Consider the following 12087-nt stretch of genomic DNA (forward strand, 5'->3'; position numbering starts at 1 on the left):
AAATGCATTGGGCTACTTGCTCAGCATGTGATGACTTGAATGCTTAAGAGTAATCAGCATAACAAGTGAACAGTATCTGATAATAATCCATTGTTACCAGATTGCTTCATTTCCAGGAAGAAGACTGGCCTATTCTTTGTGACTCACAAACATATTATGAATCATAAACTTGGCAGTCACCTTACTCACAACAGTCAAAAAAATTTTGGCAGGATAAGTCAAAAAGGAAAGTGATACTAGAAGGATTTTCTTTTTCTTTTTTTTTTTCTTCTTCTTTTTTTATCATTGTGGTGTGGTGTACCATTCATTCTTCAAGGTATTACTGTGAGTGAGACAATTTTTCCAAAAGCATTCAGAACAGTAAACTTGAAAGATTGGAAATTATTGCACAATGCCACACCGGCACGCCAATCTTTTCTCATACAAAAGTGCCTCTTGCTCGTGTGGACCCACCATACAATATTTTATTTTCTAAAAGTTGAGGTGGTAAGAGGGGGGAAAAAAAAAAAGAAAAAATGTTGTGTGTGTGCATTTTTTAAAATCCCAAATACAAAAGATATTAGAACCTATAATGCTAAGTACCGTGCATGAGTTGAAGGCTGATAAAATAGAAGAGACTTGTTAACATTAGACTGGAATTCATGTAGATTGCAGTTTTTGGAATGTAAATGTGAAGGACTGTTGTTCCAGAAAATAGAAGTAAAAGGAGTAAACAAGGAAGAATAAAAGTTGGTTCTATGAGTTTGGAGTTGGACAATAAATGGGTGCTGACCGGTTTTCGAATATGATTGCACTGGTGTGGAAAAGAGTTGAAGGAATTGCAAATTCAGAAGAATGCCCGAGGAAACATCTACAGAAAATGCATGCAATAGAAATTGAACATACGTGAGACAAAGGAGGAGTGATTTTGTAAGAGATGGTCTTTAATTAACCTGACTGCCCTCTATTGAATAGTACAGAAGCTTGAGAAGAGTTTTGGTGACACCACTACAGATGTGGGAACAATATTCCATGTTAGGCAGATTTAAGATTGGTACAGAGCAAGTAGTTCATTCAGAAGAATGAAAAAGGAAATCTAATTGTATTTTTGATGCAATATTTATGAAGCCCTTATGCCAAGAGAGATTACATGTTGGAATAATATTTATTAGAGGTAAGACCAAATTTTCTTTGTCCTATTGGAAAATTACCTGGATGTCAGCATTTAAGGAATTGGTGATGGATATTCAAGAAGTTGACACTGTTTGTGAAGGGTAAGATTGCTCAAACTAGAAGGTGGAATGTAATGTACTGTCATTAGCAAAAATTATTATTATTATTATTAGCCATATGGTACAAGTAAGCCAGAGGCTTATGCTGCACCGGCCAAAAAAAAAATTTCTGAATTACCCTGTGAGAGAGGGGGGGAGAGGGGGGAATCACCAAGAAAGGGAAGAATGATGATGATATCCAGCTCAGGACCCTGGGCGTGCCAAGCCCATACTCACCAGATGTGAGCCCCTGCAGTAATACAATTTCTAGTCAGCAGAATGTCGATAATATACAAGAGAGAAAAGTGGGAGAAAGAACTAAACTTGGGAAAACCAACATTACTGGAGAAATTAGAAGACAGAGTGTTGTCACTTATCATGCACAGTGAATAGTCGAAAATAAAACTGGTTACCACAGTTGGAAAAAACACTTGTCAGGCCATAAGAGGTGTGTGTGTGTGTGTGTGTGTGTGTGTGTGTGTGTGTGTGTGTGTGTGTGTGTGTGTGTGTGTGTGTGTGTGTGTGTGTGTGTGTGTAGAAAACCTTTATGTCAGACGCAATTAAAAGATTGGAGATGTCAGAAGCAAATGCTTGAGCTTCACAAATTTTTCCATTGAATTTGTTCAAATAAGAGTAACATAGTCCAATGTACAAATTGGACTATGATAATTGCAATTGAGGATTGTATCACCCATTTTAGGAATTGGTTGGATATGAGCAGATTTCCAAGCAGAAGAAAAAACATCAAAAGAATAAGAAAGTTCAAAAAGATGACATGGAACAGGACCACAGGTTTTGAGTACAAATGGGGGAAATGGCATCAGGATCTGGAGCCTTCTTGGCATCTAGACTGTTCAGAATTCTGGGCACATCCTTCTGTTGAAGAGCATGACAGGCATTGAGTGGAGTGGCTATGACAGGAAGTGGTTACTAAGATCGTTCATACAACCATTATCAGAAAAGTGGGATGCTAATAAGTTTGCTTTATCTTTAGCTTAGAAATCAATAGAACAGTGCTTCTCAACCTTTTGTCATTCACGGACCACTTCAAGCATTCTTCACTTAATGTGAACCAGCAGGCAGAGTTTCTTTACATCTATGAAAAATCTTGTTTTTAGTCACTTATCCATGTTGTTCAGTATAGGGCTGATAATTACTAATTACTAAAATAAACTAATTACTAAAAAACAAATAAAAACAAACAAAAAACTAAATAAAAAAACAAATTACTAAAATAAATAATCCCAATCTCAAACAAAATATCACTGATTAATTAAATATAATTAAAATATACTAAAAATACTTACCCAACATATACAATCAAATAACAACTACAAATTTTAAGTTATTCTTGCACACTAGTTTTGTGAAAACGTAAAAAATACTTTATGAATACACAAAAGAAAATCCAATACATATTACTTGCTCAGAAGCTTGTGATCGACTGTGACAGATGAAAGCTTGTGTCCTCGCCAACACTGCACTGGCGACTCAATGTCTTACATTGTAAGAGATACCTCATGATATGTAACAACAAAGTTAATGGTTGATTGCCAGTTTTAATTTTATTTGTGATTATATTTTATACTTACAAAAAAAATTTACTTTCTCATGGACCACCCACAACCAACTCATTGACCACAGGTTGAGAAACCTGCAGTATAACCATCAAGTTGTAACAGAAGGACTATAGAAAGGGCAAATTTACAGTTAATCATTCTGGCAAGTGACCAGAATGTTTGACTGCCATTTGGACAAGAAGAAAGTTTTCTACACGTAGCCTGTTCATAATTGAGTTTGGGTTGAATAATAACTGTTTTAAAATTACTGCAAACTTTAGTGTAATCAGAAAACGAAGCTGGCAATTTGAACACAAGCCAGAAATAAATGCTTTAGGAATTGGCTGCAAGTCACAACACACTACATTCTTATCTTAAAGAGCCTTAGTACATTTATTTGAAAACCAAGGTTTAGATCAGCGTTTCCCAAACTTTTTTAGTCACGGAACACTTTTCATCTCACAATATATTTACGGAACACTTGTATATTTGCAGAACATTAACGAAACGCACAAGTTTATCGGGAGTCAAAGAACTGTTTTCTAATATTTTATTACATATGATGCACTTGCATCAGGAGCATCTTTATTTTCAACATATGTAAAGCCGAAATTGAAATAACTGTCATCATAATTTCGTTTTGGTCTTTTATTACTTGGTTTCTGTTTTTTCACTTTGGATTTTTGGTGAACAGAAGGCTGTGATTGTTCATTCTCACTTTGAAATGTGGCAATATTGTGTTTGTTTTCATCAACCACAGTTGCAATACTAGAAGTTTGCATTAATAGAGGCATATTGATGCAAGAAAGCCACTTTATACAGCAAAAAAAAAAAAAAATCCCATTTCACCCATTCATTTGCTCCAAACGTTTTCCTTGAATTTATTTAAGCTATCAACTTCCACAACGACAGATGCAAGTTTTTCCAGCAATCAACTACTCACTGGCTAAAGGCAAATTTCCACACGTCTATTCATCAACTGTCTTTCTTCAATTTCTGTTTATGCCCCATCAGGTTTGTAATCTGAGAAATAGGAAGAACCCCATCAGTGTTGCACCTGCTCAATCCATTCAAGGCCTTAACACCTCACAGGTGCCTAGTCTCCAGACAACAGTATCAACAGCATTCCTGAAATCCAAGTATATGATATCATATACTTGGTATCATATCCAGTTCCTTTGTGACCACATCATAGTATCCAATGAAATTGGTCAGACAAGACTTCCCCTTAGCAAACCCATGCCGTGTCTGAACTAGAACTGCAATCTTGTCTAGATCGTCCTGCATTACTCCTTTAACTAATGAAGCCATTATTTTTACCCGAAACAGAAGGGAAACTAACAGGTCTGTAATTATTTCTGTCATCCTTTGATCCCCTTGTGAATTGGAGATAGATTTGCACATCTCCAGTATGTTAGGACTTCCCGAGTCCGGGGGGGGGGCACTAAATTTTCATTTAATTAGGACTATTTTCTAAATAATTTTTCCCCAGCATTACTCTAACCTTACTTTTGCATGTTAAATTCTTCGCTCTACTGGTTTGTCATGCTTCTGGCATACTTCCATTTCTTTTTATTGTAACATAATGCTACAGTTATATACTAGCAACATGTTATGATTTTTGCTACCACTGTTGTCCGCTATGCTATCCTTTTTTTTATTTTCGCTTATTCTTACTCTTATTTCTGTGGCCTAATTTTAGATGCAATTGGATTTAATTCAAATTATATGTATATATATAATGTGTGGTTTGTAGAATAAATAGTGTCTTTGTAAATGGAAATGAAAAGTACACAAGGTGCCAGAACTAAGAAGTTTAAGGGATAGTACAAAGTGGTAGTGAAGTAGTGGTTAAACAGGTGAAAGAATTTGAAAAAATTTTGAATTTGCAAAAATGAACTGGAACTGAGGGGAGGAAATAAATAAATAAATAATATATATATATTTAAATATATATATAAAACATATATTTATGTTTTATTTTATTTAATTTAAAATATTGGATGTATTTCAGCTTCATATGGAGGAATTGCATGTCGCTGCCTCTAATGAATGCTTAATTATTTATTTATTTATTCACTTTATTATAATTTAATTTATATTAATATTTAATATAAATCAATGATAGTATATATAGATATATATAAGTAAATAAATAACACTGTATTCAGATATGGGAGGGCACATTTAGCATGAGGTCAAATGAGAGGTCTGAATATAGTGTTTATTTATTTACTTGTGTTTTTTTTTTTTTTTTTTTTCTCTCCTCAGTCCTAGTTCATTTTTGCACTTGGTTTTTCAAATTCTTTCACCTGTTTAACTCACTTCCACCTTCTACTATTCCTTAAACTTCTCTTAGTTCTGGCACCTTGTGTACTTTTCATTTCCATTTTCACAGGCTCTTTATTTATTCTACAAACCACACTTTATTTATATCCTTTTGCTTCCTCTACTGCTGCACTGTGCATTTTGGAGCATTAGACATGCTATAACTTTTATTTTCCTTTTTCTGCTTATTTAAAATCTAACAGGGGAAAAAAAAAAATGATAAGAATAGAATGCAAGTAGAGTGAGAATGTGGATTATGAATGAAGTAAATGTCTCCCCCACCACCCTGCCTTGTGGGTTCCCTACTGCCAGCTAACATATTCTACAGCCAAAGCGGGATGAGCAGTTTGACCTTCCTACCGGATTTGACAAGACATGGACCTGACAACCATCACCAACGAAGACATACTATAGCTTTGCTACCAACATACCATTTGGCGATCTGAACTGGGTACTCTAACCTGGTTCCCTTTAAAAGCCCAGGCGGGGGGGACTGGTCTCTGTCTCCTCCCCCATACTTTGCCTGGTAGGGCTAGTCTCCACTGACCTCTTTGGGGATGCCTACTCTATTGTCCCCATCCTTGTACGTCCCCTCCAGTCCCCCACTCTACCTAAACTGACTGAGTATGCCCCTAACAATGCTGCCAAATCCTAATCAGCGTCAAAAAATTCAACCACTTGCTCGTAAACCTCTTTCGGCCTTTCCAAATTTTAATGTTCACCCCACTTTTAATTTTGTGTATGTGTGTATGTATATTTATGTGTGTGTATATATACACCTTACCACTGAAAGCCTAGGAAAATAGGTGGCAGAATCAGCCAGAGAACTTAAATAATCTACTGGGTGCTTGGCCTGCCCCCCACATGGAAAAGTGTGGGCAACTGTGGGTCCCAATGGCTAAATGGTCAGAGAAACAACAGAACATAACATAACACTACACAGCAAACCTCTCCCCCACACACTTTTTAAATCTCTGGCCTCCACAGAGTTCTGTGTCAGTTACAAAGAATACAATGCAGAGATGGGGGACAAACCCCCGGTTCCGTCAGACAACTAATACACTTTACTTAAACTTGTGTTTCGTAAGTGTGCCTTGAATATGTTGTGAGGTGAAAAGTGTTCCCCCAAATAAAGTAAGTTTGGGAAAAGCTGCTCTAAAGTAAGGAATATTTAATCTTGCTATTATGTACATCATAACTTCATAATGCATAATAAAAGAAATGGGAGTTGCCGGAGCTTTGCTTTGGAAACCTAACATGGCTTTTGCCACTTCAAGTCTCCAATAAGCAAATTGTTGGCATTACACTGGATGCTGAGAGTAATTTACTACTTAGTATTACCTGGTAATATGGAAGGGCAGCATTCCTCTGTGCAGTATAAATAGTAATAGTATTTGCCATATAGTGCAAGGAAGCCACAGGCTTTTGTTACATTGACAAAACAACAAAAATGAAAAACCCAGGTAGATAAGAAAATACAAATTATATGCTTTCCTCACTCACACGGGTAACTATCCAGTTGGCCTTTGAATTTATTGAGACTGTCAGCCTCTGCTACCTATGAGGGAAACTTGTTCCAACAGTCAACAACTCACTAGCTAAAAGAAAACTTCCTACAATTAAATCTAAACTTCAACCTCTGAAATTTGAATGGCCCTAGTTCTGGAATACTAATGGCCCTAGTTCTGGAATACTTTATAACATTGAAAATTCTACCTTCATTCATTTTATTAATCCCTCTCAGTGCCTAATATTCCTCAATCATGTGTCTGAGAGGCTTAATTGCCAAGCTCTGTAGCCCACATAATCAAAGTAATTCCTCATACGGTTGTCCTTTTGCTGATCTCACCATTTGAGTTTGCCCATCTTTGGACCCTTCCAAGAAGCTCAATGTGTATTTTCAGATGAGGTTTTACATTTGAACACATTATTCCAAGTGTTGTCTTATAATTGCCTTATATAGTATAGTGGTATTATGAACACCTTATCTGAACAGGATAATGTTCAATAAATCATTGATAGGACACATGGACTTTCATGGCTGTCTGTTTACATTGGTCAGAAAACTTCATATCTGTCCATATCGTAACTCCCAGATCCATTTCTTTTTCTACTGTATTTATTTCAACCCCACCAAATGTATAATTTATTTGGTTGTTGCTATTCCCCAAATATAAGACCTTGCATTTAGTAGCATTAATACATAGCTGCCAATTCTATGACCATCTTTGAAATCTGTTCAAGTCATCCTGTAAGAATGCTGATTGTCACTGATCATTAATGACTATACCAATCGTTATATCGTCTGCAAATTTTGACATCATGCCTTCTATCTCTTAATTGATATCATTTATGAAAATGAGAAACAGAGGTCCATAATCGATCGTTTAGGGATCCCACTCTTAAGAGTACGCCAATCTGAAGAATAACCATTAGTAGTAGTAGTAGTAGTAGTGGCATGTGATGCAAGAAAGCAAGTGTATGAGCTTATGCAGCATCAGCCAAAAAAAAAATCACACCATTCCCTCCAAATGCCTGTCCAGTTCCTCCTTAAATTTATTCAACCTATCAACTTCCACAACGACGGATGGAAGTTTGTTCCAGCAATTAACCACCCGCTGGCTAAAGGCAAATTTCCGCACATCTATTCTACATCTGTCTTTTCTTAATTTGAAATTATGCCCCCTTAGGTTCGTAATCTGAACAAGTGGAAGGATCCCATCAGAATTCAGCGTGCTCAACTCATTCAAGGCCTTATACACCTCAATGAGATCACTGCACAAGTGCTTAGTCTCCAGCCATTGAAATTTGCAGAACTTAAGCCTCTCTTGGTAAGAGGATCCCTTCATTCCCCTCACCAATCTTGTTGCCCTTCTCTGTACATGCTCAAGTAAATCTACATCCTTCCTAAAATGAGGCCTCCAGACCTGTACGCAGTACTCAAGGCGTGGCCTGACCATTGCCTTATACAGAGGGACAATCACCTCCTTCTCCCTGCTAGCAAAATTCCTATATATCATTGACAAAACCCCATGACCTCCCCTGACTGCACAATTACTCCCAGGTCTTTTTCATTTTCTACCACCTTAAGTGTAGTACCACACAGTTGGTACGTTTCTCTGGGGTTACTTCTACCCATATGCAGTACTTTGCATTTGTCAAGGTTAAACTTCAGTTGCCACTTCTTAGCCTATCTGCCCAAATTATCTAGATCCTGTTGCAGAAGCACACTGCCATTACTGTCATTAACAACCCTGCCAACCTTTGTATCATCTGCAAACTTCGACATTAAGCCTGATATACCTTCATTAATATCATTGATAAATATACAAAACAACAGTGGACCTAACACCGAACCCTGTGGGACACCACTAATAACATTAGTCCACGAAGAGCAGCACCCATTGATTTCCACTCTCTGTCTTCTCGCACTTAACCATCCTTTTATCCATTGTAGCAACTTACCCTTAATACCATTCTGCTCCAATTTGTACAATAGTCTTCCATGTGCAACAGTGTCATTAATCACAACCTTCTGCACTTCTGCCACCCAGCAATCCATCTTAGAATCTTACCAGTAATCACAGCCTGTTCAGACTTATACAGTAATCTCTTGTGAGGGATCAAGTCAAATGCTTTGCTAAACTCCAAATAAACTGTGTTGAAATTGTTTTCTAAATCCAGCCCATAAGAAACTGTACCAAAAAGACTACTAATTTAGTTAAACATGATTTTCCCTTAAAAAAGCAGTGTTGTCCTTTAGAATACAATATCTTATCTAAATTCAATATCTTCCTGAATTGAACTCTTGATCATTGCCTTTAAGATTTTTCCTACCACTAAATTCAGACAAACCGGTTTGTAGTTACCAACTTCACTCTTAGAATCTCTTATGTATTGGCGATACGTTGTCACTTCTCCAATCCAAAGGAATATCCCCTGAGTCCAAAGATGCCCTCATAATTAACCTTAATGGTTCAGTACACTCCCTGGTGGTCTCCCTTAAAACTACCAGGTATGTGCCGTCAACACCTGGAGCCTTACTTGCTATATTCTCAAAAGTTTGTCTAATAAACAGTCATCTCTGATTTCATATGGCTCAACCTCCCTTGCACAGCCTCTCCTTAGCATAAAGGGATTTTTCATCAGCTGGGTTATCTAAGACTTTTCCACACCTACTTTACAAGGGTCTGATCTGATTTTTAATCTTCTTCTTTGTATTTACATACATTAAATTGTCCCCTTTCTTTGCTCTTTTAGCCAATGCTTTCTCATACTTAGCCCTGTCTACCTAACCTTATACAGCAGCTATAGGCTTCAGTATTTTTCTAGTTCTTCAGCTTTCCAACACTGTCTTTTTTTTGCTCTGTTAGACAGGCCAACTCTGTATTCATCCATTGTGGCATCCTCCGCGTGCTATATATTCTCAATGTTATGGTGTTCATGGCTTCCTGATTATTGCTTTAAAGGTATTCAATGATTCTAATGTATTCACCCTCCCTCTGCAGTCCTCCCAATCAATAATGCTGTATGGTGCCTTTACCTTTTAACTGCTGCAACAGTTTTCTTAATCTTCCAACTAACTCACTGCCTGATCACTACCAGCCAGGGTTCCTGTACTTTAAGCCCTGTGAAATCATCTATTCTGATACAGTTGACAAAGTGTTCACCAACATTTTATAGATTGCATTCAATCATTGTGACTTCAGTATGTATCAGATTATTGTATAGATTTCTGAAAGGCTACTTTTTGCTAAATGATAATTTTGTATATTTTTGATTTGCAGAGTATTGTATCAGCAGCAGAGTCAGCCAATGGATGCATTGCAGGCATACATTTGTGCTGTACAGTTGGATAAAAGTCATACTCCTGCATGGACAAATTTAGGGATTTTGTATGAAAATTGCAACCAACCCCATGATGCACTGAAGTGCTATCTTAATGCTACACGTGGAAAAGGTATGGTTGTCTATAGATATAAGCAAATAAGTATTGTATTATCATGACCACCTTGAAAATAAATAGAAATTGATTTAATTAACTTTATGTTTATATTAATTTTTGCCTTTATATTTACACACACACACACATATATAATTATACATATATTTAAATAACGTTTAAAATAGTCGGAAACAGAATATTTCATAATAAAAATAAAAAGGGTACAGCTTTGTTTATATATTTATTAACAAAAAGCAAAACAAGCATTTAGCAAGCCAGTGAACTAATTTTGTGTCCTCCTATACAGTTGTTTTAAGGTATATCATTACTAATGATATCTCATTAGTGCGTAATTTGTACCATACTCTAATCTGGTCATGATTAGACTATGGAGCTATAGTATATGTTTAAGCTAAAAAAAAGTACCTTACAGTCTCTTAACCCTATCCAACACGGTGCCCTTCAATCTGCACTAGATTGAAGGGCACCGTGAACTGGCAAGGTTCTGTAGAAGCACATGACCCCCCCTCCCCTTTGCTTATCCTGCCAATATGCTGCCAAAAGAAGAACCCCTCCCTTCCACCCCTTTTGGTTATGTCTCAACCAACAACCTTGACAAACACTTTTGAATCTAAACCTAATTAACCTAGGCCTGTTGGAATATGCCTTCAAGAGTTAGTACATAAATGCAAAATTGATCTCAACAAAATTGAGGAAAATACTAATATGCCTTTACCTTTGTGGGATAGACATTGATCTGTACTTTGCTCAGTGGTCAAAAAATACCACTCCATCGCATAATATCCAACAGCCACGTGCTACTCATGCTTCAGAACACACTGTGAAACTCGTAACCTGTACAGATGGATCTAAGTCCCAGTCACAAGTAGGTGCAGCAACTGTATTCCCGTCACAAGTAGGTGCAGCAACTGTATTCCCGTCACAAGTAGGTGCAGCAACTGTATTCCCGTCACAAGTAGGTGCAGCAACTGTATTCCCATCACATGTAGTCTCAAAATCTCTTCCAGCTGAGTATAACTTACTCTCTGCAGAATTATATCCTGTCCATCTTACATTAAATTAACTATGTCAGCAATCTTCACTTCCTGCTTTAATATATTCTAATTTGCCCAATGCCATATCAGCCATGCAGGATTAACATCCTTCTTATCATCACTTCCTACAGGAAATTGTCATTCTAATCAACCTCTATTAAAAAAATCACTCTGAAATAACCCTTGGTTGGATCCCAGGATGCTCTTAAATAGCAGGTAGTGGCAAAGCCAAGTCAGCATTGCAACTACCAAAAAAAAAAAAAAAAAACCAATAATAGTTCTTTACTGACTTTAGACCAATTATTAGAAGAGCAAGTGAAGACGAATGGGCTCATTCGTGGAGAAACCAAAGAGAAACCAATAAATTACATGACAGAAAACCTAATTGATAAATATGGAACTCCAGAATCAGGAGTTCCATATTTATAAATTAGTTTTTCAAAGATATAGGATGACAAAATTAATATTATTTGCTACATTAAATTGTTCAGAAGTCGGACAAGTGCTGCTTGCTAGACAACGAATTGGCCACACACATCTTATGCATTATCATCTCTTAACTAATGAAAATCTCCCCCCTGTGCTCAATGCCAAGTTCAACTTTCAGAAAAACACATTCTTTTAGTTTGCCCTCAGTTCAGAAATTCCAAATTACCCTGCTTCTTCAGAGTTTATGTAATAATCAGAATACACCCTAACCTTCAACAGATATTAGATAACTCTGCAAATCTAGAAGAATTGTTTAATTTCATTCAGCAAATCCAATTTGATAAACAAATCTAACAAAACATGAATTACATTAAGAAACCTAGAATGAGACATCTTTGCCTTTGTTGCCCTTGTGTTGTAAAATCCTTAAGCAACAAAAGAATAGAATGTTAACCCTCTCGTAGAGTTACTTGATATGCAGAAAATAACTAATTTCACCTTGGTTAGTATTAAATTAGGAT

The 12087-nt window shown here is 36.6% G+C and overlaps 1 protein-coding gene across 5 annotated transcripts in view; it reads left to right on the forward strand.

The window, feature by feature from the left end:
- Utx (Utx histone demethylase) overlaps positions 1-12087 on the forward strand; it is a 758689-nt gene that overhangs the window by 520953 nt on the left and 225649 nt on the right. For all 5 annotated transcript variants that reach the window (XM_090377749.1, XM_090377755.1, XM_090377761.1 and 2 more), the window contains one exon: positions 9925-10097. In XM_090377749.1, coding sequence (XP_090233875.1) covers positions 9925-10097 — 173 coding nt within the window. The remainder of the gene's footprint in view (positions 1-9924; positions 10098-12087) is intronic.

The sequence above is a fragment of the Mastigoproctus giganteus genome, chromosome 1, assembly GCF_048544385.1.
Source record: "Mastigoproctus giganteus isolate SK-2022 chromosome 1, ASM4854438v1, whole genome shotgun sequence".
NCBI classification, from domain to species: Eukaryota; Metazoa; Arthropoda; class Arachnida; order Uropygi; family Thelyphonidae; genus Mastigoproctus; species Mastigoproctus giganteus.